This window comes from Cervus canadensis, chromosome 6 (assembly GCF_019320065.1).
Source record: "Cervus canadensis isolate Bull #8, Minnesota chromosome 6, ASM1932006v1, whole genome shotgun sequence".
In the NCBI taxonomy this organism is placed as follows: Eukaryota; Metazoa; Chordata; class Mammalia; order Artiodactyla; family Cervidae; genus Cervus; species Cervus canadensis.
The window spans coordinates 16,832,853-16,860,533 of record NC_057391.1 but is presented as its reverse complement, the minus strand read 5'-3'; the positions used below and the strand labels follow the sequence as shown (position 1 = coordinate 16,860,533).

At 45.2% G+C, this 27,681-nt stretch overlaps 1 protein-coding gene across 5 annotated transcripts in view; it reads right to left on the bottom strand.

Moving 5' to 3' along the window:
* Nucleotides 1-27,681, bottom strand: part of THSD4 (thrombospondin type 1 domain containing 4) — a 630,092-nt gene that overhangs the window by 599,310 nt on the left and 3,101 nt on the right. For 2 of the 5 annotated variants that reach the window (XM_043470952.1, XM_043470953.1), the window contains exon 2: nt 317-425. In XM_043470952.1, the coding sequence (XP_043326887.1) occupies nt 317-425 (109 nt within the window). Of the gene's footprint in view, nt 1-316; nt 426-1,001; nt 1,052-19,551; nt 19,650-20,064; nt 20,114-27,681 lie in introns of those variants that run through there. The other 3 variants (XM_043470955.1, XM_043470954.1, XM_043470956.1) reach the window with 3 other exon arrangements.

Genomic DNA, 27,681 nt, shown 5'->3' with positions numbered 1-27,681 from the left:
ATGCCAAGCAGAGCATCAAATGAATAAATAATCAATGAAAACTTTGAGTCCTAGATATCTCTCCATGAATAGCAGAGCACAGCATAGAGCCCAAGCCACTTAATCTCAGTCTAAGCACGTCTCACCACAGCACACGGCTGTCCAGGCCTCAGCAGCCTTTGTGACCATCAAACTGACTACACGTATGTACATGGCACATCAAAAGTATCTGTGAGATGCAGGCCCTCAAGGCTCATTACTAGAAGAAATATACAGTAAAATTCAAATACTGAATTTCTTATTTTCCTATTTCCTTTTCAAAAGATTTTCCACTCACCTGAGAGACTCCATGAAACAGGAAACCATGATCCTGGGTGTCCCAGGAAAAAGCAAGGGCTCCTCAGAGATGTTGCCAATTTTCTGCAGATGGGGGTGATGTTCAACTCCTACAGAAGAATAACAATGCTATTTTTAGTATCATCGGCTTACAAAGAATCTAGAATCTAAGATTCTGCAGCTTAGGCCAGCCCGTTCAACAAGAAGTGAGCAAACGGAAGACATTAAGACAAAAATACCATTGCCCACTTATGCCCAGTTATGGTCACCAGATTGCCCAAATGAAAGATGATTATCTATGAACGTGAGGTAACAAATTTACAGGACACTCAGCACAGTGACCCATAGAAAATGTTTAATAAGCTACCATCAGTATAACTACTTCAGAGTCTAAGCTAACAGCAGAGTTGTCATTAGGCAAACTCGCATTGGAAATCTTGCTCCATCCATTAAAGACTACTTGACCCATTAGAAAGTCCTTTCACCTCTGTGTCCTGGTTACCCCAGCTGTACAGTAAGGGTAAAAATACTGCCTAGACATAAAGAGAAATGATGTCTGGATACTGACAAACCTTGAAACATCACAAAAGTGAAATACAAAAGGCTACATGTTGTATGATTCCACTTACAGGAAGTGTTCAGAATAGGCAAATCTATAGAGACAAAAAAAATACATTCGTGATTACCAAAGACTGGAGGGTGGAGAGGGGCTACTTCGAGGGTGTGAGGATTCCGCCTGAGGTGACAAAAATGTTCTAAAATTATATTGTGATGATGGCTGTACAATCTTGTGAATACACTAAAAAAAAAAGTTTAATTGTACATGTTAAATTAGCAAAGTATATGGCATGTGAATTATATCTCAATAAAACTGTTCAGGACTTCCTTGGTGGTCCCGTGGTTAGGACTCCATGCTCCCACACAGAGACACAGAGACGGAACGGGTTCAACCTCTGGTGGGGGAACTAGGATCCTACATGCCATGTGGTACAGACAAAAACAACAAAACAGAAAAAAAAAAAAAATAAAACCCGTTCAAAAAATATGTCCTAAAGAACTGAGGCAGGCCGTGAATATTAAACAAGTGGACACATGTCATATGCTTAGCCCAGTGCCTAGAACAGAGGACACTCAATTAAAAGTAACTCTGGGGAATTCCCCAGCAGTCCAGTGGTGAGAACTCAGCGCTTTCATTGCTCTGGGCCTGGCTTCAATCTCTGGTCAGGGACTAAGATCGTGAACAGCATGGCAAAAAAAAAAAAAAAAAAATGAAAAAAATAAAAATAGCTCTGAAGATACTGATGCAGGAAGAGGTCAAGTAACATAAAATCTGTTGTCACAGTAACAACAGGAAGGTACTAACACTCACCTACAAACACAACTCCATTCAGAAAACCACACTAAACACAATTTCTTAACATTGTCAAATGAGGCAATGGTTTCAAAGGTAAATTATAAATAGCATCAGACAGCCCAGGATGGGAGGCTGGGTTGGAATGTAATGGAACTTGGGGAGAAAGATCATGGTCCAGACTCCTCTCCTCACACACCTCCTCCCAGGGAAAGACAAAGAAATGAAGCAGGGTTTCAAGGTGTGCCCAGGAGTCCTCACTAATAAAGCCAGAGTTTTCCAAAATCACTGGTTTCCAAATTCTCCTCAGGACTTCACATTTCCTTTTCACTAGAAAGGCGAGGTGGGGGATAAATTACAAGGACTTAAGAAAAGACAGTCAGAAGAATCAGAAAATTCCATTTGCGGGGGAAAATAATCAAGATGTTTAAAGTCACCACCAGCCATTTCTGGGGGTTATTAAGACAGTCAAACCTCTTGACTGTAATCACCCCTAATTAGCCATCAGCAACTCATGAAATTACTCATGGTATTGAAGACCCTTAAATTCCTGGGTCTCAGCCAAAAATTACACTGAGATCCACCAGGAAGAAGGCCAAGAAGTGCAAATTGGAACAGTTAAAACCCCTCTGAATCCGAGGCACGGTCTTCTTACTCTTGGCTGGGAAGCGGATATGCACAAAGACGGGATTTAACTTGGAAGTCAAATGAAATCTCTGCCAAGCTCTTGATAATGATCAACTAATCAGTAATTATTTACTTAGTATTTGGGGCGCTCAGGTTCTTTCCAAGGTGCTATGGAATTCAAGAGAAGATGAGGCAATGTAGGGTCTTACTTTCCAACCTAAAACGTGGATAAGTTTTAGGGACGTGAAATTGTGTCAGAAAAGGTCAGAGTCGTCCAGAATAACGTAGGGTGAAGGGTGTGATGCAGATACCCTGAGCATAAATGGGGCTAGCTCAGGAGGAGAAACACTAGGGGGCTAGTATCAACAAGGAAGGTAGGACTGAAAATCAGCCCTTAGAGCCTGTGCGGGTTACAAAAGAACAATCCAAAGGGGTTGGCAAGAGTGTACACTACAACCTGAAAGGCCTGGGTCGAAGGCCAGTTTTCCCACTTATTAACCAGGGGACCTTAGGCAATTAACCTTTTAGACTTTCAACTTCCTCTCCTGTAAAATGGGGGTACTATCTGTAATACGTTTGTTGTGAGTATTAAATATGTATTGAGAGTCCATGATGTGGATGCTAAACACCCACTCTCTCTCTCTCTCACACACACGCGCACACACACACACACACACACACACACACACACACACACACACACACATCAGGCATGGTCCCTGCCCTGAAGGAAATTACTGGGTTGGCCAAATATTTTATTCGAGTTCTTCCATAAGATGTAACAGAAAAAAAAAAACCTGAAGGAACTTTCTGGCCAACTCGATACAATCTAGATGCTGGAGGGCTGCACAGCTGAAAGAAAGTGAAGCATAAATAAGTATAAAAATAAAACTGTGATGAGAGCCATGGAGGAAGGTGCAAGGTGCCTCAGAAAGTATACTGGACAGTGGTCAGAGACAGTCCCTCTGAAGAAGACCTTTATGCTGGGTTTTGAGGGGTGAGTAGGAGTCAGTCAGGTGTGTGAAGAACTGGGAGGAAGGAGGAGGCAGCATGGCAGGAAAGTAGCAACAGAAGGAGAACATGAGAAGAGCTGATCCTCTACTGAGTAGTAAAATCCCCAGAAGGTAGTAAATGGCTGGCTGAGGTGGGCAGGGAAAGAGGTGTCAAAACTGACCCTCCCCAGGTTTCTGGTCGACGGAAGTAGCAAAAGGAGGTGCTAATGGAGCTTTTTTGGTTTCCTCAGGAAATGAAGGGCAACGTTGAGGAAAGAGAGTATGATACAAAGCAGTGGTCTCCAAATCTGACAAGAAGTCAACCAGAAAAACATCTTAAATCATCAAAACGGTTTGAAAATAGATTTACAACTGCTGCTGATAACCATGAACCGCGTTCTTTCTGTGTATTTTGCCTTCGGATATTTGCTGATTACAGAATGAAGCCAACACGATTAGCATGTCATTTTAAAATACAGTTCCTTTCATCTTTATGCCACCCTTTTAAAATTTCCATTTTGAGTGTATGTTTTATGTGGTCACATCATACACTGGTAGGTTAAAAAAATAACCAAACATAGATCAGTGCTATATGCTGAAACATTTTTTACTGATGGGGTGCAATCAAAAAAAAAATTTGAGGAGGCCACTACTCAAATGTTTTTTGACCAACTTTTTGTCAGATGTGACTGGTCACTTTTATCTCCAGAGAGATAAAACACACTCACCAGGTGAGCGTACCCTGGGTCCACTTGGGTTTCCATGACTATAATAGAAAATAACAAATCTGACTCCATGTTGGATCTTTCTCTCTTAACTTTTGCACTATATTGCTTTTGCTACAAGTTAATCACTCAAGGGATGTTGCCTATAGTTTAAAGTGTACATAATGGTCCATCTCTGGGAACCCTGCCTCCCACACCTGAGCATTAAGCTAAAATACCTTTGTTTAGCTCCCAGGAAACCTCCTGACCAGGCCCACCTGTGAATAGCTGAAGGAAGGAAGAAACTGACACACGCCCTCTGGAGTCTGGCTGGAACCAGGAAATCACTCCAACAACTTATCACCCTGTTGGAGGGCTTCCCTAGTGGGTTGGTGGTAAAGAATCTGCCTGCAATGCAGGTTATGCGGGTTTGATCCCTGTATCAGGAAGATCCCTGGGAGAAGGAAATGGCAACCAACTCCAATATCCTTGCTTGAGAAATCCCACGGACAGAGGAGCTTGGCGGGTTATTGTCTGTGGGGTCACAAAAGAGTCGGACACAACTCAGTGACGAAACAGCTGCTATAACCCTTTCTGCTTTACCTCTTCACCTCCCCTTCTTTGTTCTATATAAGAAACTAGCATCCAAACCTGGGCAAGATAGTTCTTTGGGATATTAGTCCACCATCCTCGCAGCCAACTGGCTTTTCAAATAAAGTCACTATTCCTTGCCCCAAAACTTGTCTCTCCATTGACTGGCCTGTGGCCTGTCCTGCGGCGAACAGTACAAGCTTGGACATGCTACCATGATTACTGTGTGTGAAATCAGTTCTGCTTCTCAAACTGTGGGTCATGATCCATTAGTCTGTCATGAAATCAACTGCGTGAGTCATGACCTGCACCTTTTTAAATGAAATAGAAAAGAATGAAAGAGAAAATAGCAGTGTTTATCACACACAGTGAGGCCAAGTGAGGATATCTCACTGAGGCTCCTGGTCAGAAAAGTTTAGAAACCCTGGCTCTGGTGGATCAGAAGGCACTGCGGGATTCTCGCTGTGATGGGGGGAATAAAATCGTGAAGATGGAGCCAAGACATGTTACCCAAGCCCTGGGAAATGCCAGGAGAATTCTGGTGAGATGGATGAGAAAGAGTCCTTGTAGGTTCTGGAGCGGGGAGGGACCTGATGAAAGTGAAGTTTCCCAAAAACCCATTTGGCCACAGTTCCAGGACTGAGTAAACACGCTATCTGTGCAGTGAGTCGCCTTTGGGGGTTTGCTCCTGTTGATTTATAACCTTTCTTGACAGTGAACAAAAAATAATCAATCTAGTTTCTGTTGGAACATATGCTCCCTAGTGGCGGGAAGCCCCGCTGGCTCTCCTTTCCACAGAGAGCTCGCAGGAAGGTTGGACCAGGCACCTGACATGGCTCAGGCCAAAGTCACAGGCCCCAATGCCTCGAGGGTGGGGAGGATGTGGCAGGAGGCGTGAAGGCTGGGGACCGGAGGATGGAAAGAGGCCAGGAGAGATGTGACTCAGAACAGGAGATGGCTCCCTGACCCAGGGGTCACCGTGCCCTAGGCACTGGCACAGCTCTGCTGCCCTTTCTTACAGTCCACCTCTGAGCATCCTTCCTGCCCCTTCTCCTGGCCTGCAGAACCCCTGGAAGACCCCCTCTCTGATTTCAGTGTACCCCAGAAAGAAGCATCTGCTCAGCCTCTCAGGTTTGGGTTCAGTGAGACCAACTTGTGGCCACATCCCAACCACAGACAGGCCAGTCCCCCTCCCGTCCTCCCACAAGGGAAAGCCACCACCCAGACAAACAAAGGCCCTAGTCCCTGGGCAGAGGAAGTGACTCACCAGTGCAAGAATGAGAACCAGAGGTTTCAGAGAGAGGGGCCATTTAGACCCCAAGTCAGCACCCAGGCGGATGATGTAGTGAGGACAAGTCTCAGAACCTATCTATTCCTCTGTGAAAGCTGCCCCCCGAGGGTCCTGATAGGCCGGAGCTGCCGGAGCCTCCATCCTGCCCTGTCGTGTCTTCACCAATAACGCCAGCATCACCTTCTCCTGCCCCGCCCATGTCTCCTCACAGAACTGTCCTCTCTTAGAGCTCCGGCCCGCTGTGTACAGCACCCCTACCTGAGGCCAGGCTGTCTGCAGACCAGAGTACCAGGTGTCAGCTCCCAACATCAGGGCATCCAACCCACCTCTGTCTTAAAGGATCAGAAAAGCGGAAGAACACTCAATGTCAGGAATCAACTTTTACTACACATTAGATACACGAGATAAGCATGTGATTTAATTCTCATGGCAAAACTGAGACCATGCAATGGTAGGACTTGGACTTGAAGACAGACCACCAACCACAGGGCTTCTCCTCTTTTCATTTTATTAGACTCACTGCCTCCCACCTAGCTGAGAATCATAGCTGGATACTCAATAAATGAATGAATGGAGGGATAGATGCTACCCCAAGGAGACCTGGTGTATCTCACCTATTTTGCTAGGAGATGAAACATTTCAAGACATGACTTGACTGTGCCATGAACATCACTTAGAGAAAAGTGAGCCAAGATGAGCAATGTAATAACCTGTTATTTCAGATAATAATACTGTAGCTGGGAAATCTAACAAACACCTACTGAGTGGGTCCCATGTGTCATATGGTATTCTGAACATTTTATATTCAGTCATTTTATCCTCACAACAACCCCATGAAAGAGGTATCATTGAGAAATGGAGGTACCAAGAAATTAAATAACTCTCCCAAAGTCACCCAGCTAGCAGGTAGCAAAGTCACAATACAACCTAGGCAGCCTGAGCCCAGAGTTTATGCACTTAACCATCATTTGATGCTGCTTGCTATCCACACACGAACAGTGCCAGCTTAAAGGAGCAAAACAGAGGTTGCTTCTGCTGCTATCTTTTCCCTGGTATCATCTAGAGTCAAGGAACCTTCTAAGTCCCAATGGATACGTTGGATTCCTCAAGTCGCAACACAGCAGAGTGGTCCCATGTCTTCTGTAGGGCTGGGACCAGTCATCCTGAGATCATCCTTGAGTATTTGTATGTGGGGCATATAGGTTACCAGCTAATGAGCTTTCAATACCTCTTGGGTTAGGAAGCTTCATGTGAGATAGTACATATGACAAGGGGTGGGGGGATCCCTGCCTCTGAGGAGCTTAAATTTTTATTGAGGCAGCCAAATAAACATACAAAAGTGAAAGTGAAAGTCGCTCAGTTGTGTCGGACTCTTTGTAACCCCATGGACTCAGTCCATGGAATTCTCTAGGCCAGAATACTGGAGTGGGCAGCCTTTCCCTTCTCCGGGGGATCTTCCCAACCCAGGGATCGAACCCAAGTCTCCTGCATTGCAGGCGGATTCTTTACCAGCTGAGCCACAAGGGAAACCCCAATACACAAATACATAAATAAATATTTCTTTCACAATGACACAGTACCCGAGACTGAGTGCCCAATGGCTGGTACAGGCAAAAGGAACGCCAACAGTCCAAAAAAGTAAATATCACAGTGGACTTTATTGTTAGCACTTACATTATTCTTTTGAGAGAGGAATATCCTTTGAAGAGTCACCACTAACAACAAGGTGGGCAAATTTGCCAGCCAACAATAGGAGGTATAGGACAGAAGCTAAAAGCTTGTAAGCTAGAAGCTTACAAGAGAATGGATTATCATCTCTTTTAACAGAGGTGTTAGGCATGCTTGCTCTATGCTCTGTTTATGCTTCTCCTTCACTGGATGGGGAGCTTCTCAAGGCCAGGGATAAGTTTATTCATCTTTACATCTTTACTCATCTTTGCCTGGTACACAGTGGCTATGCAATAAAAGCTTGAGGAATGAATGAAGGATGAATGGTGTGTGTCTCCAACAGACTTTTACTGAATTGCTAGGTGCTGAATGAATTGCTACAGACTGCCCTTGAGACAGAATGAAGGCACCAGGCCACTGCAGATGCGTGCTGCCTCCACAGCAGGTCCAACCCTCCCAAGCCCTCTGCTGGCCATCATCATCCGCCACAGCCCTTTCAGGAAAGCCTGCCCCGGGCAGCAGTGCTGTGGTCTGCTCTGCTCTGCACTGCAGTGCTCAGAGTCGTGTCTGACTCTCTGTGACCCCATGGACTGTAGCCCACCAGGCTTCTCTATCCATGGGGATTCTCCAGGCAAGAATACTGGAGTGGGTTGCCATGCCCTCCTCCAGGGGATCTTCCCAACCCAGGGATCGAACCCAGGTCTCCCACATTGCAGGCGGATTCTTTACCATCTGAGCCGCCAGGGAAGCCCAGGGTATTGAGGAAAACAGGTCTTGGGGCCCCAGGCCTGGTCACATTTCCAGTATCACCCTACTGGGCTGAGGCCAGCCAGAGAGATGGTCCCCTAATATTCCCTCTGCTCTCTATCTTTGGTCTTTCCTCCTACCCCTTGCAAAGCCCACCCTTCTTCCACATCCCATATTCAAACTCAGCCACAGAACTCATTTCTTCCCATTAAACCTCCATTCTGCAAATTGGCTGGCTTGTCCAGAGCATCCTGAGAACCCAGAGAATTGGAATTAAGAAAAAATGTTGAGAAGATCTTAAAACTCTCTGGATACTTTTAAGCAAACACATTACAGCAGGTTTTGCTAACTCATTAAAGAAATCACCTTAGTTCTCCTTTCTTCCCTGGAGAAACTAGGTAATCAGCATGGATTAGTCAAGGATTTCAAGGCAAACTACATCATTTCACGGTCATCGACATTAATGTGGTGTATATTTGTTTTCACTCCTAAAAAATGTTTCCCAGGTAACCCAGGAAAACAGTCCAGGGTAGAAATATCAGGCAGGCAAGATATTTTCAATAAATGAGCCATTTGTTCCTGCTTCTGTACAGAGTTGCTTTTTCAATTTCAGATGACATGATACTGCAGATAAAAGGGAGAAATGTATTTGGAGTAAGAATGCTTTCTCTTATCCAAATATTACTTACTTAGTCATTTGATTTACAGCACTTGATAAGCCTGGTTGAATTTCTCTACTTCTGTGTAGGTCTCACATTCAGAACTCTAATCCAGCAAAGAGTCAGACACAACTGAGCGGCTGAACTGAGCTGAACTGAACTGAACCCAGCAATTGTCACAGTGTATCATTATGATTCCTGCTTTCCTTTCCTCCACATAACAGGACACTACAGAAGAGTAAAGACTTTTCTCAAGGACTTATTTTTTATATTCTTGGTTCCTAGAACAGCACTTCGGGGCACAGTAGGTGTTCTGTGATGACAGGAAGAACTTACATTCAGTCTCACTTGGAAGGCCTTCTCTTCAGGCATGATTGTAATACATTTCAAATGTACTGATGCCCAGTCTGAATAGAGACTCTACTGCTTTGTAATAACTATAACTGTTTCTGAAATTAACACCATCAATGACATTCTCTGCTCTCTTCAGACACACATCACAGTGAACTGTGAAGGGATGCAGCCCACCCTCACTAGGAATCAAAGATACCTACAGTCAGACTCCATTTTTCCTCCCTGCTCAGACTCAACCCCTCCCCAGCATCCTCCGCCAAGAATGATTTGTAATCCCTGGGTTGTAGACATCGAAGGAAACAAGGTCAGACTTCCACAGCCTGAGCTCTGCACAAGAACCGCAGATTTTCTGACGTGCTGCCCAAGCCTTCTCCAAGATGATGAGCCATCTCAATGCAAAAAGCAATATATTTTCCAGCCACTTTTGATCGAAGGCAGGTGGCCATGGGACGAAGGGCAACTCTGGCTCAGGCGGAGCTACCCTTCTGGCCCACCTTCTCTTCCTTTTGCTATAAGGTCCAGGTCCTGACATCTACAAACGGCCCTTGGCCCTCTGGCAATCACCTGTGTACATCTGTGTATGCATACACACACACACATACACACACACATCAGGGAAGGTGGGTGTGCCCAGTGTGCTAATACTAACAGAACAAACTCACAGACAGTAAGTGTCATTTTTATCCATGAGGTGGGTCTAGGTGAGACTTAACGGCTGTGTGCAACACTTAGAAAAAAGATGTTTATAAAATTGCACATGTTTATTGAAGAAAAACTGAAAACAACAGGGAAACATAAAGAGGAAAGCGATAATTACTCATAACCTCACAATCCAGGTTAACCACTCAATGTTTCTGGTGTTTTTCCTGATGGTGTTTATTTTTATGCTTAATAATTTTATATGAAGTGAAAGTGTCAGTCACTCAGTCGTGGACGACTCTTTGTGACCCCATAGACTGTAGCCTGTCAGGCTCCTCTGTCCATGGAATTCAAACAAGAACACTGGAGTGGGGAGCCATTCCCTTCTCCAGGGGGTTTTTCTGACCCAGGGATTGAATCCAGGTGTCCTGTATTGCAGGCAGATTCTTTACTGTCTGAGTCCCCAGGGAAGGTGGATACGCTCTTTTTGAAAACAACCCCTAAGTAAGAAGGATCTTAAATAGTTATACCTTTTGGCTTAGTGATTCTGGCTTTAGGAATCTACTATAAGGAACTAAGCAGAGAAATGGGTAAAGAATTTCCTACAAAGATATTCATCACAGATTCCAACAATAAAGGAATTTCTTAGATATGTTATCTGACTTCCATGGGGTTAACTACTATACAGTGATTAAAATATGAATGTTACTAATAAAATGCTTATGGTTTAAAGTGAAAAATAAAATGCAAAACTATTTAAGTGATTATATATAGAACATATAGATAACATACATAAGTAAATATTAATATGTAATATAAAGATTATGCATAAGTATATATTAATAAGTAATATATAGACAACATATATAAGTATGTATTCTATGTTTTAGTATAGAATATTAAAATATTTTAATTTCTGTCTAATAGTTCACCCCACGGAAGCCAGATAACATATCTAACGAATTCTTTTATTGTTAGAATCTGTGACAAATTTCCTTATAGGAAATTCTTTACCTGTTTCTCTGCTTCATTCCTTATAGTAGATTCCTAAAACCAGAATCACTAAGCCAAAAGGTATAACTATTTAAAATCCTTCTTACATATGAATTGTTTTAAAAAAGAGTGAAAGTGAAAGTTCAGTCACTCAGTCGTGTCTGGCTGTTTGCAACCCCATGGATTGTAAACTACACAGGCTCCTCTGTCCACGGGATTTTCCAGGCAAGAGTACTGGAGTGCCATTTCCTTCTCCAGTCTGTCCACCTAAAATCCCACTGAAATGGGTGAAATCAACACACTTGCCAATAATGTTAGCATTATAATAGTTTCCAATTTGATGCATAGTTAGTTAGGGTAAGCAAGTAGCTACAACAAGGCATCCCAGAGTTTCAAAGGCTTAACACACAAAAAGTTTTTGCTCAATTCATTATCTGATGTGGGTTGGCAGGGGCATTCTGCTCCACACAGGCATGCAGGCATCCAGGGAGCCAGTCTCCTTTCACCTAAGGATGTCACATTGTCTAGGGCCTCAGAATCCTCCACTGTTTTTTTTTTTTTTTCCACTTTCCATTCAGTGAACAAACAAGGGAAAGGGGAAAGCATGTGAGACTGGGCTGACAGCTTCACAGAGGTAACTTAAGTCACTGCCACTCTCCTAGTCCATTAGTCATATGGCCACACCTAACCACAGAGCCTGTGGGAAGGTGGTCTGTCCACATTCCCAGGAGCAAACTTTTGGGTAAATGACTTTTCCTGGTACAGGATGGGCATCAATGTGTTAGTCACAATAGGCAAAAAAAAAAAAAAAGTCATTTTAACTGTATTTCCTTTGATTATAAGTAAAGTTGGAACAGATTTTCATTTTTATTATCCATGTGCACTATCTCTTCTGTGCATTTTGCCAGTTTTTCTGTTGAGTTCATAATGCTTTCAGTTGAGTTTTAAGAAGCACTTTCTATATTAAGGACACTGACACTTATTTTCTCAAGTTCTTTCAGTTTGATTTTTGTCTTTTAATTTTGCTTATAACTTTTAAGGAAATAAGTTTTCTTTTTTTTTTTTTCTGCCATACAGTAAATCCTTGTTAGTTCAGTTCAGTCGCTCAGTCATGTCCAACTCTTTGTGACTCCAAGGACTGCAGCACGCCAAACTTCCCTGTCCATCATCAACTCCTGGAGCTTACTCAGACTCATGTCCATCGAGTCAGTGATGCCACCTAGCCATCTCATCCTCTGTCGTCCCCTTCTCCCTCCTTCAATCTTTCCCAGCATCAGGGGCTTTTCCAATGAGTCAGTTCTTCACATCAGGTGGCCAAAGTATTGGAGTTTCAGCTTCAGCATCAGTCCTTCCAATGAATATTCAGGACTGATTTCCTTTAGGATGGACCGATTGGACCTCCTTGCAGTCCAAGGGACTCTCAAGAGTCTTCTCCAACATCATACTTCAAAAGCATGAATTTTTCAGCAGTCAGCTTTCTTTATAGTCCAACTCTCACATCCATACATAACTACTGGAAAAATAGCTTTGACAAGATGGACTTTTGTTGGCAAAGTAATGTCTCTGCTTTTTAATATGCTGTCTAGATTGGTCATAGCTTTTCTTTCAAGGAGCAAGCGTGTTTTAATTTCATGGCGACAGTTACCATCTGCAGTGATTTTGGAGCCCAAGAAAATTAAGTCAGCCACTGTTTCCACTGTTTACCCATCTATTTGCCATGAAGTGATGGGACCAGATGCCATGATCTTAGTTTTCTGAATGTTGAGCTTTAAGCCAACTTTTTCACTCTCCTCTTTCACTTTCATCAAGAGGCTTTACAGTTCTTCACTTTCTGCCATAAGGGTGGTGTCATCTGCATATCTGAGGTTACTGATATTTCTCCCAGCAATCTTGATTCCAGCTTGTGCTTCATCCAGCCTGGCATTTCACATGATGTACTCTGCATATAAGTTAAATAAGCAGGGTGACAATATATAGCGTTGACATACTCCTTTCCCAATTTGGAACCAGTCTGTTGTTCCATGTCTGGTTCTAACTGTTGCTTCTTGATCTGAATACAGATATCTCAGGAGGCAGGTCAAGTGGTCTGGTATTCCCATCTCTTTAAGAATTTTCCACAGTTTGTTGTGATCCACACAGTCAAAGGCTTTGGTGTAGTCAATAAAGCTTTGGCAACTTGTTAGTTACCTATTTTATTTACTTTTTGTCACAATATTTATTTATGTGATTTCTTAACCCAGTTTAGACTTTTCTCCAGTATTAAGAGTCAAAACCTTGGGGGAGGGCATTTGTGACAGTTGAATGCTGTGAGGAAGCACTGTTTTATTTATTTTTTTAAACTTTTTATTTTTGTTTCGAGGTATAACCGATTAACAGTGTTGTCATAACCTTTAAATCTATCAGTCATTTCCTTTGTGACTTTCTGATCGACATCTCATCACCAAATCACAAAGCACAGAAAAACTGGGAGATTCTAACCCAACTCTCCAAATCCATTATTTTTTAGTCATGATTCACAGGTGAATAAACTGATGCTCAGTGAAACCAGATGACTGTTACAAAGTATCACAGCTAATTAGACGCAGAGCTCAGACTAGAGATTTTTAATTTTTAATGAGGGTATAATACGTGACAGGCTGCACTGAACACTTTTCAAACATTATTTTATGAGGCAGGTGCTATCGATATGCCCATTTTACAGAGGAGGAAACTGAGGCTGCGAGCAGTGAAGCACTGTGCCCAAGGTCACCAGAAGCAATATGCCCCTAGGAAGGGGCAGAAGCGTGGTGAAACCCAAGGCCCCCTGGCTTGTCTCGGCACTCCACTAAGTTGCCTCTCAGGTCCCCTGACCCACTGCATCAGACACACATTTCCTGGAGAGCTGTTTGTGTTCACATTCACTGATGAAACACAGGTTGCAGCCTGGGTCTGGCCAGGGGAGCTGGTATGCGTGAGGTTGTGCTCTGCGTGTTCACTCCACCACTGCTTTGACCTTGAATCCAGAACGTCATCTCAGTGTGTGGGGACACACTTGCCCGTCCAGGACACCTCCTGGCTCCATGCGCCTCGACCGCCATAAATCAGCCAGCCACACACTCTGCCCTTGGTGCTTCTGAACATCAGAGGAAAGGATTTGCCTTTTCCTGCTCGGCTCTTGGGGCTTCTGCATTGACATTTGAATTATGTCATTATTTTTTTAAGCGATAGAAATCTAGTCAATGATTTGTAGTAATCACTGCTGTGCAATGTAGGCTGAAAGGTTCCATATATCCTTACGGAGGGAAACAGAAACCCAGCAAATTAGTCTTATTTCCTCAACACAATTCTGTGATAGGCTGGTATTAGGTAAAGCTGAAATTGGGTGCTGTGATTAAAAGATTATGATAATGCAAACCAGACGGCCATCTTGCGAATTAGGAAATATTTTCAAGGAAACCATGAGAGGCAAGTCATTGGAGTCAAAGGTCACACAGAGGTCAAGGGGTACAGTAAAAGGCAACTGGGTTTAGGAAGAATAAAACTGTTACTGTACCCTTTTTCTTGAACCCCATCATCAGAGGCCATGCAAGTCTGTTCTCTGCCTGTCTCCTCTGTCTGTCTCACCGACTTTCCTTGTGACACAAACAAGCATAGAAAAATTTCAATCATAACCCATCCCCCACTAATGAGTAGTGTACACTGGGTAAAGACTCTTACCCTCTGACCTCTTTGATAATTGTCTCCTGCGGAGGTCTCGAAAACCCAACATGAGACCTACCCTCTCATTCAGATGTTTTCCTGTATTTCTAGTTTTCTCTTGCTGGTGGCCCACCCAAGATGAACAATAAAAGGACCTGGTCACCGCTTCCACACCAAGCCCCCTTTCTGTCACCCTTTCCTGCTTTGGTGGTGGTATAACTATTCTCTTTTTTTTAGTATTAATTTTTATATTTGGCTGCATCGGGTCTTAGTTGTGGCACACAGGATCTTCAGAGTAACGTGGGATCTTTCGTTGCAGTGCACAGATTCTCTAGTTGAGACGCACAGGCTCAGCTGCTCCACAGCAGGTGGTATCTTAGTCCCCTAACCAAGGAGGGAACCCACATCTCCAGCATTGCAAGTCAGATTCTTAACCACCAGACCACCACCAGGGGAAATCCTGGTATCACTATTCTTCCAATGAATAGAGCTCAAAGCCTGCCTGGGCTTCTGTGATTCCCCCTCCAGTGACCCTGAGGCCCCATCTCTCGCCAGCTCTCAATTCTGCATTTGTAGTATCTCTCAGATAAACTTTCCCCTCTGCTCTCCATCTTCTACCAGCCTCTTCAAATCATCATCCAGACCAGTTAGTGTTTCTTCCATTTCCCGCTACACACCTTTACCAAAAATCAGATGGGCACACTTCTGGGTGCTCTATTCTGTCCTTCGCCAACACCACACAGTCTCGATTATTTTATCTATAAGTCTTGAAACCCAGAAGACTGATTCCTTCTACTATCTTTTTTTTTTTTTAGATTTACTTATTTATTTAATTTGTTTCTGACTGTGGTGGGTCTTTGTTGCTGCATGCAGGCTTTCTCTAGTTGCAACAAGCGGGGGCTACTCTTTGTTGCAGTGCATGGGCTTCTCATTCCAGTGACTTCTCTTGTTTTGGAGCACAGGCTCTAGGTGCTTGGGCTTCAGTAGTTGCAGCACATGGACTCAGTAAGTTGTGGTGGTGCACGGGCCTAGTTGCCCCATGGCGTGAGGAATCTTCCCGGACCAGGGATTGAACCAGTGTCCCTTGCATTGCAAGGCAGATTCTTAACCACTGGACCACCAGGGAAGCCCCCTGATTCCTCTTACTTTCTTTTCAAAATTATTTTCAGAAATTTGATGACATATTTTGGTATGGATTTCTTTGGGTTTATCCCATTTGGAATTTACTAATCTCCTTGAATCTAGAAACCTTCCTAACCTCAAGAAGTTTTCAGTGATAAGTTCATCAAGGACTTTTTCATTCCCATCCTCTTTGCTCTCTACTGGGATTTCAAAGACATAAAATGTTAGCTCTTTTGTTAGTTCTACAGGTCCCTGAGAATCTGTTTTTCTTTTCTTCCACTCGTTTATTTTTCTCTCAGTTGATCAGATTGGGGAATTTTTATGGTTATATCTTCAAATTCACTGATTCATCTCCATTTTGCTGTTTAGCCCATCCAGTGAGATTTTTTTTCAGTTATTGTCTTTTTCAGTTCTAAAATTTTCATTTGATTTTTCTTCATGCCTTTTGTTTCTTTGCTGAGACTTTCTATTTTTTTCGCATTTAAGCACATTCATAACTGCTCACTGAAGCATTTTCATGATGACTGCTTTAATATCTTTGTCAGAAAACTGCCACATCTCTGTCATTTCAGCACTGGCATCAGTTGATTGTCTCTTCTCATTAAGTTTGAGATCCCCATGTATCTTGGTGTGACAAGTGGTTTTTAATTGAAACCTGGACATTTTAGGTATTCCCTTATGAGGCTCTAGAAATTACTTAAACATTCCATTTTAGCTGGCTTACTCTGACACTGCTTCAGCAGAGGAAGGGAAATCCTATCACATTACAGTCATGTGGGGACAGAAGTTCAGGCTCCCCACTTGGCCTTCACGGACAGCTAGCTGAGTGGGCAGGGGACTCGTCATTACACTGAGCAGGGTAGGAGGTTCTAGCTCCCAAGCACGTCTCCACTGATACTTTCCTGGCTGGGAGGGGTAGGAGGGCCTCATCACGGTGCCTCACGTGGCCTCACCGGCACCCTGGGGTGGGGGCAGGAAGCAGGAGGGAATGCACGGCCTAGTTACTGCTGCTGGGTGGGAGTGAAGGCCCAGGGTCCCCACGCGTCTCAACGGAGAAATAAGTCCTCAGAAATGGCTATCATCATTCATCTAGGAGTGAGGAATGAGTGACCCCAGAGACAGAGTAGAACAGGTTACTGAAGATTAAATGGCAAAGCAGTGGCAAAGTCAGGACTGAATGCCCATGCCCCTGGCTCCAAGACCACCTGTCTACACACCAAACAATTCCAAAAGTACAGCAAGAATGCCAGCCCCCTGCCAATATAACAATGCAAAATCTCACCAGCCAAAAGGTAGTGGCTGCCTCTCTTCACATCCTGCCAGACCCCAGGCCAGAAAGCACACGTGGTTATGCACACCAGCCCTCTGAACAACACAAACACACGTCTACTCAAGACGGGCCTTCCATCCAACACACACAGCAAAAGCACACTCGAGAGCCAAGAACTACAGCATCACAGTCACCTTCGGGGCTGGTGGTCTCCCATCTGGAGAGGATCCTGGCTTTCCTACCGTTGGAATCTCTGAAATCAAGATACATCCAGGAGCTGGGACCTCAGAGCAGCCAGCAGGCCAGGCGCCCCCCGCCTCCTGGCTGGAGAGCCGAGTCTGCACCCAGCTGGAGGCGCCTGCCTCAAACCTGGGGCCTCTCTTCTGGCCCCAGCCACAGTCTCAGCACAGCACTGCTTACTCTCCAGCAAGGGAAAGCTGGTGACCTGGGAGGGGAAACTGCTTTCTAACAGCCTTTGTTTTTGTTTCCATTTAAAAAGGTTAGTGACTTTACTGCATGTGGAAAGAACCAAAGTAACAATTTCAAAGAGGCTCAGCATGTTTTGGAGCTGACCAAATATATAGAACATTTGGGTGGGGAGGAAAAGAAAGGGAAGAGAAGGAACAAAGTTTATCCCACATTTACCATGCACCAGACATACCCCTTGGTGCTCCATCGTGCCTTCTCCTGGCTTCTGCAGCAACCATTCCAGCCAGAAGCAAGTTCCAAACCCCTTACCATAGGCCATCAGACTGTCCAGAGGCAGGCAGAGGTTGCAAGACCCCAGCATGGTACACAACCATGAACAATGTTACGGGATGCAATTCGACTCATGAGATGGAGTGATGTAACTATTAAGAAACTGGTTGCATGCCTAAATTTCAAAACAATAAGATTTACATTTTAAAATTCATAAGAATATCTTGGCTACATTGTTATCACCCAGGATCATAAATACCCACAATCGTTTGATAGAATCTGTTTGATAGCTATGCTGTTATGAGCACTGGAATGTCTATGAGTGATTTTGTTGACTACAGGGCTACTTTAACATTTACTCTCTTTATTTTTTTAACATTCACTCAGTTGAAGACAATTTTCACATATTATAGTCATCTAGACCAGGGGTCAGCAAGCTCTGGCCAGTGGGCCAAACCTGTCTGGTCTTGTCACATTTTCAAATGGCTGAACAAATATCAAAAGGATACTATTTTATGATGTGAAAATGATATGCAATTCAAATTGCAGTGTCCATAACTAAGGTTTTACTGCCCATTCATTTATGTATCATCTATGGCAGCTTTTGTGCTCAAAAGGCAGAGCTGATTAGTTCCAACAAAGACCCTACAGCCTGCAACTGGCCATTTACAAAAAAAAAGTTTGCTGATCTCTGATCTAGATGGTCTGTCAAACAGTGGTGCTGGATTGAAAGCACACTGAGATGATGATGATAACAACCACCACCAACAGCTGGTGAGGAAGCCAAACACCCATCCTGAGATACCAAGTGGGCTGTTTATGAGCAAGCCCTCCGTGCAGCACTGGTGATAAACAGGGCATTGTGAAAAGCCACGTTCAAGCAAAATTATGCACCGAGCACCTGTGAACACTCTGTACATTAATTTTACGGGAAAAACATGGTCTGAATGACGAGAGACCTGAATTCTGTGAGGTTTTTAAGAACGCAGTCCTCCAGATATGGAGCAAAGGGAACCCTCTTACACTCTTGATGGGGATATAAATTAATACAGCCACTATGGGGAACAGTATGGCGGTTCCTTAAAAAAACTACAACTAGAACCATCATATGACCCAGCAATCCCACTCCTAGGCATATATCCAGAGAAAACTATCATTCAAAAAGATACATGCATCCAGTGTTCACTACAGCACTATTTACAATAGCCAGGACGTGGAAGCAACTTAAATGTCCATCCACAGAGGAATGGATAAAGCAGATGTGATACATATACACAGTGGAATATTACTCAGCCATAAAAAGAAATTGTGCCACTTGCAGAGATGTGGATGGAACTGGAGACTATCATACAGAGTAAAGTAAGTCAGAAAGAGAAAAATAAATACCATATATTAATGCATATACATGGAATCTAGAAAAATGGTATAGATGACCTTATTTGCAAAGCAGAAGTAGAGACACAGACATAGAAAAGACACATATGGATACCAAGGTGAGGGGGGAAGATGAACTGGGAGGTTGGGATTGACACATATACACTATTGACCCTATATATAAAATTGACAACTAATGACAACTAATGAGAACTGCATAGCACAGAGAACTCTACTCAATGCTCTGTAGTGACCTAAATGAGAAGGAAATCCAAAAAAGAGGGGATATATGTAAAAAAAAGAATGCAGCCCTCCCATAAAACAGGCTTCTGCGTCTTCCTTCTCCCACACAGCTTCCCATTTGAGGGTGCAGCTCTTAACTCTCTGTGACTTCCCACCTCTGTCACCCTGATGCCTTTCTCCTGGGCCCCCAGCCTTCCTCCTGCATAATAATGTTGGTCTCAGGGATCTCCTCACCTGCCCCCTCCAAAGCTGTAAGGCAGGAACACCAGTTTCTTTCTCCGTAAGGTGGACAGATGCCCCAGAGCTGACAGAGCCTCGGAGCAGGCCTTGGTTTCACGGAGTGAACGAACGCGGTGCACACACCGCCTCCTCCCTCTCACGGCAGGAACGGGGATCATCGGTCTGTGTCACAGCCGAGGAAGCTGAAGTTTGATGAGGTAAGCTGCTCACAGGCACTTAAGCGACAGAGTCAGGACTGGAATTCGCACCATTTATAAACACAGGGTGCTACGACTGTGTGTGGTCGGGGCTCAGAAAGTACTGGAAGCAGGGTGAAAGGACATGTGGCCAGGCCCACACAGAACCCGCAAAGCACATTAACACAGTCCCAGAAGGCCTTCCCCACGCTTAGTGAAAGAGGCCAGTCACAAAAGACCACCTGTCACATTCACCATTCACACGTGGACACCGAAAGAACACCGACATAACTTCCCTGCACGGAACTCGGAAAGTCCCAGCCCACAGCACCTCTTATATCCCTGGTAGCAGTGAGGTGTTGAGTTCCTCCGACGTGAGCCTGAGGAAAGAACAGACCCTCGTAAGGAAAGGAAGAGGGAAGGCCAAAACAAGCACCCTTTCTGTTTCTGGGTTCTCCCACCTGGGCCTCCCAGGTGCCCGTTCTCCGAGGGCCCCTCAGCGGCAGGAATGTTATTAGAACAGCTCCTGCTGTGGACCTAGTAATCACACGACCAGGAACTGAATTTCCAAAACGGAACATGAGAGCAGAACAAAACAGCACACTGACCATTCAGCTTGTAAGTACTAATTCTTTGATTAGGAAAAAACAAGAAACAACCTAGATCCGTAAAGGAAGATGGGGAACACTGAAAGGAAACCATGATGGGGCAAAATGACGCCAAGTGGTCATAAAGTTTAAAAATGGGAACTCCGACTATGTCAAGAGAAATGTTAACATAAAAATCACACTGTGTGCAAAAAGGCATGCTTCAATTAAAATACAGGCAAAGATCAAGGAGAAAACAATATGAGCAATTAGTGGACTAAGCAGATATGTGGGGGGGGGGGGTAGGGGGTGCAAAGAAGAGAGAGGAGGAAGGAGGAGGAGGAGAATGGAGGGATATTTGGCAGAGTTACATGAACAGTAAAACTCAAGGTAAAAAATAACATGGTTGTGGAATTAAACAGCCTTTCTGGAAGGCCAGTTTATTATGTGTACCATATATGTATATGATTATATGTATCAAATACCTTCAGAGTATTTATATCTTTTGTACCAGAAGCAACACTGTGCATTAACAGATGCACAAAAAATGCACAAAAAGAAGCCATTTTATTTATAAACAATATTGATAAACTGAAAATAACCAACATGTCCAAAATTGGGGACTGTTTAAGTAAAGTAAACATCAATATTTTAAAAAATACACTGCAACCATTGAAAAAAATCATAGTTTGGAAAAGCATTGAATATTTAGTACACAAGGAAAATGTTTATGATGTATTATTAAGTGAAAGGAGGAGTGAACAAAACAATATGTTTAGTGTAATACCAATTTTATAAACTCTGTGTGTGTGTGTGTGTGTGTGTGTGTGTGTGTGTAGAGAGAGAGAGAGACAGAGAGACTAGGAAGACACACATTCAAAATACTGGTCATTATTGGTTGGGGAATTATGGGTGATTTTTTTCTGTGTGTATATTTTCTGCATTTCCTAAAATTTTCTGTAATTAATATACCTTACCTACATAATCAGAAAAAATAAAGTGTTATATCTGGTAAATTAAAAGCACACTCCCAGGGAATCTCCAGCAGGGGCTTCCCTGGTAGTTAGTGGTAAAGCAGCTGCCTACCAATGCAGGAAACATGGGTTGGATCCCTGGTCCGGGAAGATCCCACATGCCTCAGGGCAACTAAGCCCATGGGCCTCAACTACTGAAGCCCATGAACTCTAGGGCCACATGCCACAACGACTGAGCTCATGTGTTGCAACTATTTGCAACTATCGAAGCCCACGAGCCTATAGCCCGTGATCTGTGAGGAGAAGCCACGGCAGTGAGAAGCCTGTGCACTGCGGCTGGAAAATAGCCCTGACCCCTGCAACTAGAGAAAAGCCCACACAGCAGTGAAGACCCAGCACAGCCTAAGTAAATAAAGTTATTTTTAAAAAGCAAATCAGCAGTGCCATCATCAGCGCTTGACACTGGGGTCCACCTGGAGTTAAAAGGAATCCAGCAGAGTACGGCAGGGGCTAAAATGTCTCCACAACATCAACATCAGGCTGCTGCTGCTAAGTCACTTCAGTGGTGTCCGACTCTGCGAAACCCCATAGATGGCAGCCCACCAGGCTCCCCCATCCCTGGGATTCTCCAGGCAAGAACACTGGAGTGGGTTGCCATTTCCTTCTCCAATGCATGAAAGTGAAAAGTGAAAGTGAAGTCGCTCAGTCGTGTCTGACTCTTTGCGACCCCATGGACTGCAGCCCACCAGGCTCCTCCGTCCATAGGATTTTCCAGGCAAGAGTACTGGAGTGGGTTGCCATTGCCTTCTCCGTGCAACATCAGGCAGATTGTGGCAAAGACAGCTCCAGAAACCTCTAGCCCACCTCTCCCAGGCAGGGGTCCATGGCACGCCAATGGCTTCTTCAGGGTGCATCTCAGTAAGTTTGGCCAAAGACACAAGCTAAGGGCAGCGTGAGTGCCTGGAGCAGAGAAGCTGGGCATCCCTGCAACTGTCAGATGTGGGAACCCGGCCAAGCCCCGACCCACCTCCGCCTCCACACTCTATTCCTCCACACCTGCCCACAGTAAAAAAAGGAGCACTGCTTTGTGCTACATCTGCAGTTGTAACCCCACCTCTTCTCTAAGCAAAATCGCCTTACTTTTTATTTTAAGTGGGTTACACAGCAATAAAAAGGAATGCAGCACTGATACAGGCTTCAACATGGACAAACCCTGAAAACATTCTGAGGGAAAGAAACCAGTCACAGAAGCCTGGGTTGGCCAAAAGGTTCCTTCACGTTTTTCCATAAGATGGGACAGGAAAACCCAAACAAACTTTCTGGCCAACCCAATATAAGATTCCATTTATATAAAATGTCCAGAATCCATAGAGACAGAAGGTAGATTCATGGTTTCCACAGGCTGGGAAAGGAAGGAGTGGGAAGTGACTTCTAATGAGTATGGAGTTTCTTTTAGAGGTGCTGAAAATATTCTGGAATTAGATCACGGTGATGGTGGCACAACTCTGTGAATAAACTAAGGACCACTGAACTTGTACTTTAAAATGGTGGATTTTACAGTATGGGGTCTATATCTCAGTGTTTAAAATTTTCAAGTGGGTTACAATTAGACTTTCAAGTGGCTATACTTACATTTCTCAGCAGGTTATAATTACAGTGAGGTACTACCTGGCCCATTAGTGCTCCCCAGAGCACATATTCTGGAGTCAGATGACTTGGAATTCAAATATCATTCTGACGTTCATTTGTTGCATGAGCCCCTGTAATTTCCTTAATCTCTCTGAGCCTCAGTTTGCTAGGCTATTGAACAAGAAGAATAACCTCTAGCTCACGTGGACTGTTGAGAGAGGATTAAATAAGTGCACGCAGGTAAATCCCTGACATGGAGATCCGTAAACACAGCTCCTTCTCCCTTAGCTGGCGAGAAGATCCTTTAAACTTCAAGCAGAATAAAACCCTGGGCCTTGACTAAAACATCACCAAAGTCAAGCAGGACCTGAGTACGTGTCTGTTTTGGAAAGACACTAAATGGAGTTAGAGGCGAGGATGCCAGTGTATACCCTGTAATAAGACTTCACAACTTGAAGACACGGCTCCACCCTCAAGGTTCACCTACTGGGTTGGCCAAAAAGTCCGTTGGGTTTTCCTGTAAGATGCTACAGAAAAACCCAAACAAACTTTTTGGCCAACCCAATATTGTTGTTGTTTAGTAGTTAAGTCATGTCTGACTTTTTGCCAACCCAATATAACCAGCAATAAATTCTCCCCCACCAGTGGCCCCATGTCCACTCTTGGGTTGGACCCTCTCAACCATTAGATAAGCGTTGTTATTCTTAGCATCAATCAAGGATGAGGTGACAGGAGCTCAGAGAAACCAGAAAATGGGCAGAGCTGTGATTTGCACCCAGATTAGACTGTCACCATGGGTCCTAATTTTGCTTTCAAGGCAGCTGCCGTCTCCACTCTCAGCCAGTCTTCTCTGGGCTATAGGTGACAGCAAGGCTGGCAGTAGGCAGCGCTGGTGTGGAAGGGCCATGCACCAGAGGATCTGGCAGGAGTCACCACCCCGTCCAGCAGCTCTGGCCGCTGAGCATGGAAGTGGGGGCAGGGGCAGGGGCAGGGAGTAGAATGAAAAGGGCGGCTGGAGGCCAGGGAGCCAGCGGCAACGGGAGGGGGGACCAGAATTCAAGGCATGTGAGGGTCGGAGGTCAAACAAGTGAGATCCATCACCCTAAGCGAATCTGAGAGGTGTGGAAGAGAAGCTGCTTACATCCTTCCCAGAAAGGCGAGAAAAAAGTGATGGGTAACCTTCCCCTGGCACATCCACGTGCCTGAGACTGATGGAAGCTTTCTTCATTCCCATGCATCTCATCCATGTATGGACTTCCCCGGTGGCTCAGACAGTGAAGAATCCGCCTGCAATGTGGGAGACCTGGGTTCCACCCCTGGGTTGGGAAGATCCCCTGGAGGAGGGCAGGGCAACCCACTCCAGTATTCCTGCCTGGAGAATCCCCACCGACAGAGGAGCCTGGCGGGGTACAGTCCATGGGGTCTCACAGAGTCGGACACGACTGAGTGACTAAGCACACAGCACAGTCTTCACTTGGCAGGTCCACATGCCTAAGACTGCTGTACGCTGTCTACATCCTCACGAATCTCACCATTATTACCCATAATCATCGCCCAGTATTGTTATGACGCCCATTTTACAGACAGGAAAACTACAGCACAAGAGGCTAAGGTTCAGGGCTCCCCAGCATGGCAGAGCCAAGGAACTTAGGGAGCTGGTTCCCACCCTCAGGGCCCCAGGGCTGCTTTCTGACCTGGGGAAGGAGGCGGACCCACCGCCAATGACCAGACTCTCTCCTCCATCCTCCTCAAAACAACAGGAGATAGGAAAGGTCTGCTTGGCAACTACAAATTTGTAACCTGCTGATATGATTGAAAGGTTTCTGAGAAGGAAGCAGGTAGAGCAGCTTCCCTGCAGTCCACATGCTCCGTTTTTATAAGAAATTAATCTGAGCCTCTGAGGAAAATGGTTAAGTCAAAGCCGTGGCTTGTCACACCCGGCCCCCCTCCCGCCAGAGTCATGTGGCCGCATCCCTGCCGTAAATCAAAGGCCAGGCTCCCCTTTCATCAGATGCCTACAGATAATTCCCCTGAGATTTCCCTGCTGGGGCTCAGAGGGCCACAGCGTAAAGGGTTAACATCTCATTTCCTCTCATCTTTCAAGCCTTAATCCCCATCCTGAGCTGGGTGCATTCCAAGCCCACCTGGAGCAGGTCATGACGAGCCCCAGCCCACGACTGGCCCTTCATTTCCCCTGGCAGGAGATTAGATGGGGCGCCCATTAATCACTCATTACTTGGGTCCTCGCTGCTGGCCAGCCCCCGGGCAGTCGGCCAGCTGGCTGGGAGGACTGCCCAGCCCAGGTCGTGGCAGCTCGGTGCCACCCTTCTGGGACAACCGCCTTGTAAGCCGGCTCTCTGGACCACGCCCGGGAGTAGAGGGGCTAAGGTAGGAAGCTGCCAGGGTACCGCTCAGTGACCCGCTTAAGCAAGGCTCATAGGAGAAGACAGCAAGCACAGTATGCTCAGGGAAGCGTTAGTCGCTCAGTTGTATCCGACTCTTTCTGACCCCATGGACTGTAGCCTGCCAGGCTCCTCTGTCCATGGGATTCTCCAGGCAAGAATACTGGAGTGGGTTGCCATTTCCTTCTCCAACGTTCAGGGAAAGATTAGGGAAAAAGAAAAAGAGATAAGCAGAAAAAGACCACTCTCTCGGGACAAGTAACCAGCAATACAGAAAACTGCTGCCTACCTTCCTCTTCTTAGAGGAAACCAAAGGGAAACTGGGAGGAGGAAAATGGAGAGGGGAGGGGATGCTGAATGGATAATTAATTCTTTATCATCTCCATCACCATCATTATTATTACTGCACAGCTGGGGGTGTTCATTTCCTGGATTTGAATATAAAGTGATATTTAGCCCTTTAAACACAAACCCCCTGGACCTGAGAGGTGTGAGATTACATACTTTTTCTAGAGCACATACATCCTGTCCTGCATGCTCAGTCACGTACAACTCTTTGTGACACCATGGACTATAGCTCGCCAGGCTCCTCTGTCCATGGGAATTTCCCAGGCAAGAATACTGGAGTGGGTTTCCATTTTCTTCTCCAGGGGATCTTCCCGACCCAGGAATCGAACCTGCGTCTCTGGCACTTCCTGTAGTGGCAGGCAGATTCTTTCTGAGCACCAACTGCCTGCCAAGCACTGACAGTTACGGAGCAGTTAAATAGGATGAGAACTGCACTGGGCGCCCACTAGGGGCTGGACTTTGCTGAATGCCCCGTGTGCCTGTGCAGCGGACCCCACACCAACCCTCTCGGTTGTGGCCATCCCTCGTTACAGACAGGGAAATCATGACTGGAGGGGTGAGGGCACAAAACAAAGGCTATAGAATGAAGGAGAAGGGTCAATGACCAGACTCCACTCGGGTAAGGAGGAGGTTTGAGTCACCACGCCCAGAGAGGGAGGGAGTGACTGGCCAGCATGCTCAGCTCTATCTGGGGAGTCCCAGTCCACTGTGATTCCAGGCAACTTGGGGCTGCAAACCAATCCACTCTGGCCCTTCTCCCTTGGCGCTTGCTCTGGCCCAGAAATAAAGTCAGAGTGAGCGATCATGATGGGAGCTAGGCTCACCTGCCTTTATGGGGAGGGGTAGGGAGCATGCTTTCAGGACTTAACTGAAGACCCCTTTGACCAAAGGAGGGCTCAGTTCCAGGGCTCACTCCTTAAAGTCAAGGTCAAGGCCTCTGTTAAAAAGGTCCATGCTATGTGGGATCCTGTGGCTTATTCGCCCACCACCTGTCATTAGAACCTCCTTTGTAAAGGCAGCCTTGGGCAGTGATCCTCAAACCTGAGTGTGCAGAACTACCTAAGGCCACCTTTACAATGCCCACCCTAGGCCCTGCCTCCATTCTGGAATCTGAGTTTTTCCCACCAGATCTTAATTTTGATTCAGGTGTTCTGAAAACAACCCTTGCAGGGAACAGTGATATAGCAGGAAAGCACCAGACTGAGAAAGCTAGGTTTGAAGACTTGGATTCAAAACCTGAGTTGTTGGCCTCAGGCAAGGAAGAGGAGTTTCCTAAAGTGCAGATAATACTGTTGCTGTCACAGGTTGCTGGGAGGATGAAAGCATCAGGCCCAGCACACACTGGCTCATTAAACTTGACCTGAATGAGTTCATCAGGCCAGCAAGGCTCCAGAAACTGGAGAAGTCGGTTTTGACGGGTTGGGGAAAGAAGAGAAGGCAAATCAGACCCAAAGATGAGAAGTAGGCCAGCATCAGTTGCACAGGTCAGGCAGAGGGGGGTGAAGAGGGGGGACCCTGAAATAAGGCAAGAGTCAGCAATGCAACCTAAAGGCACAGCCTCACACTGCAGCTCCCCGCCCCCGCCCCGCCCCGATGTCAGTCTGTACCGTATGTTAGCTAGCAAAGCAACACGTCTCACCCATTATCATCAAAGAGAAGCCAGTTAATACACATATGTAAATATGTTTACATACATATGTAAATAAATATCACAACTCTTCAGACACACAAAAAGAACGATCAAAGGTGGGCAAAGTGGAGAGAAGAAGAGAGAGGAAGGAAAAGTAGGATGGAAGGTCAAAGCGAGTCACATTCTCAAGTTCTCTGGTGCTGGCAATGTGCTGGGACTGTGTCCCACAGCCTGGGAGAGGTCCTCAGAGCAGCAGCTGTTCTGGAGAAACTCCGAGGTGGCTGAGGAGATGAGGCATGCCCATTAGAACACGTCTAGGCTGAATACAGAGTCAGTGCAAAGAGCGTAGAGGAACATCTAAGATAGGCTGGGATCCAC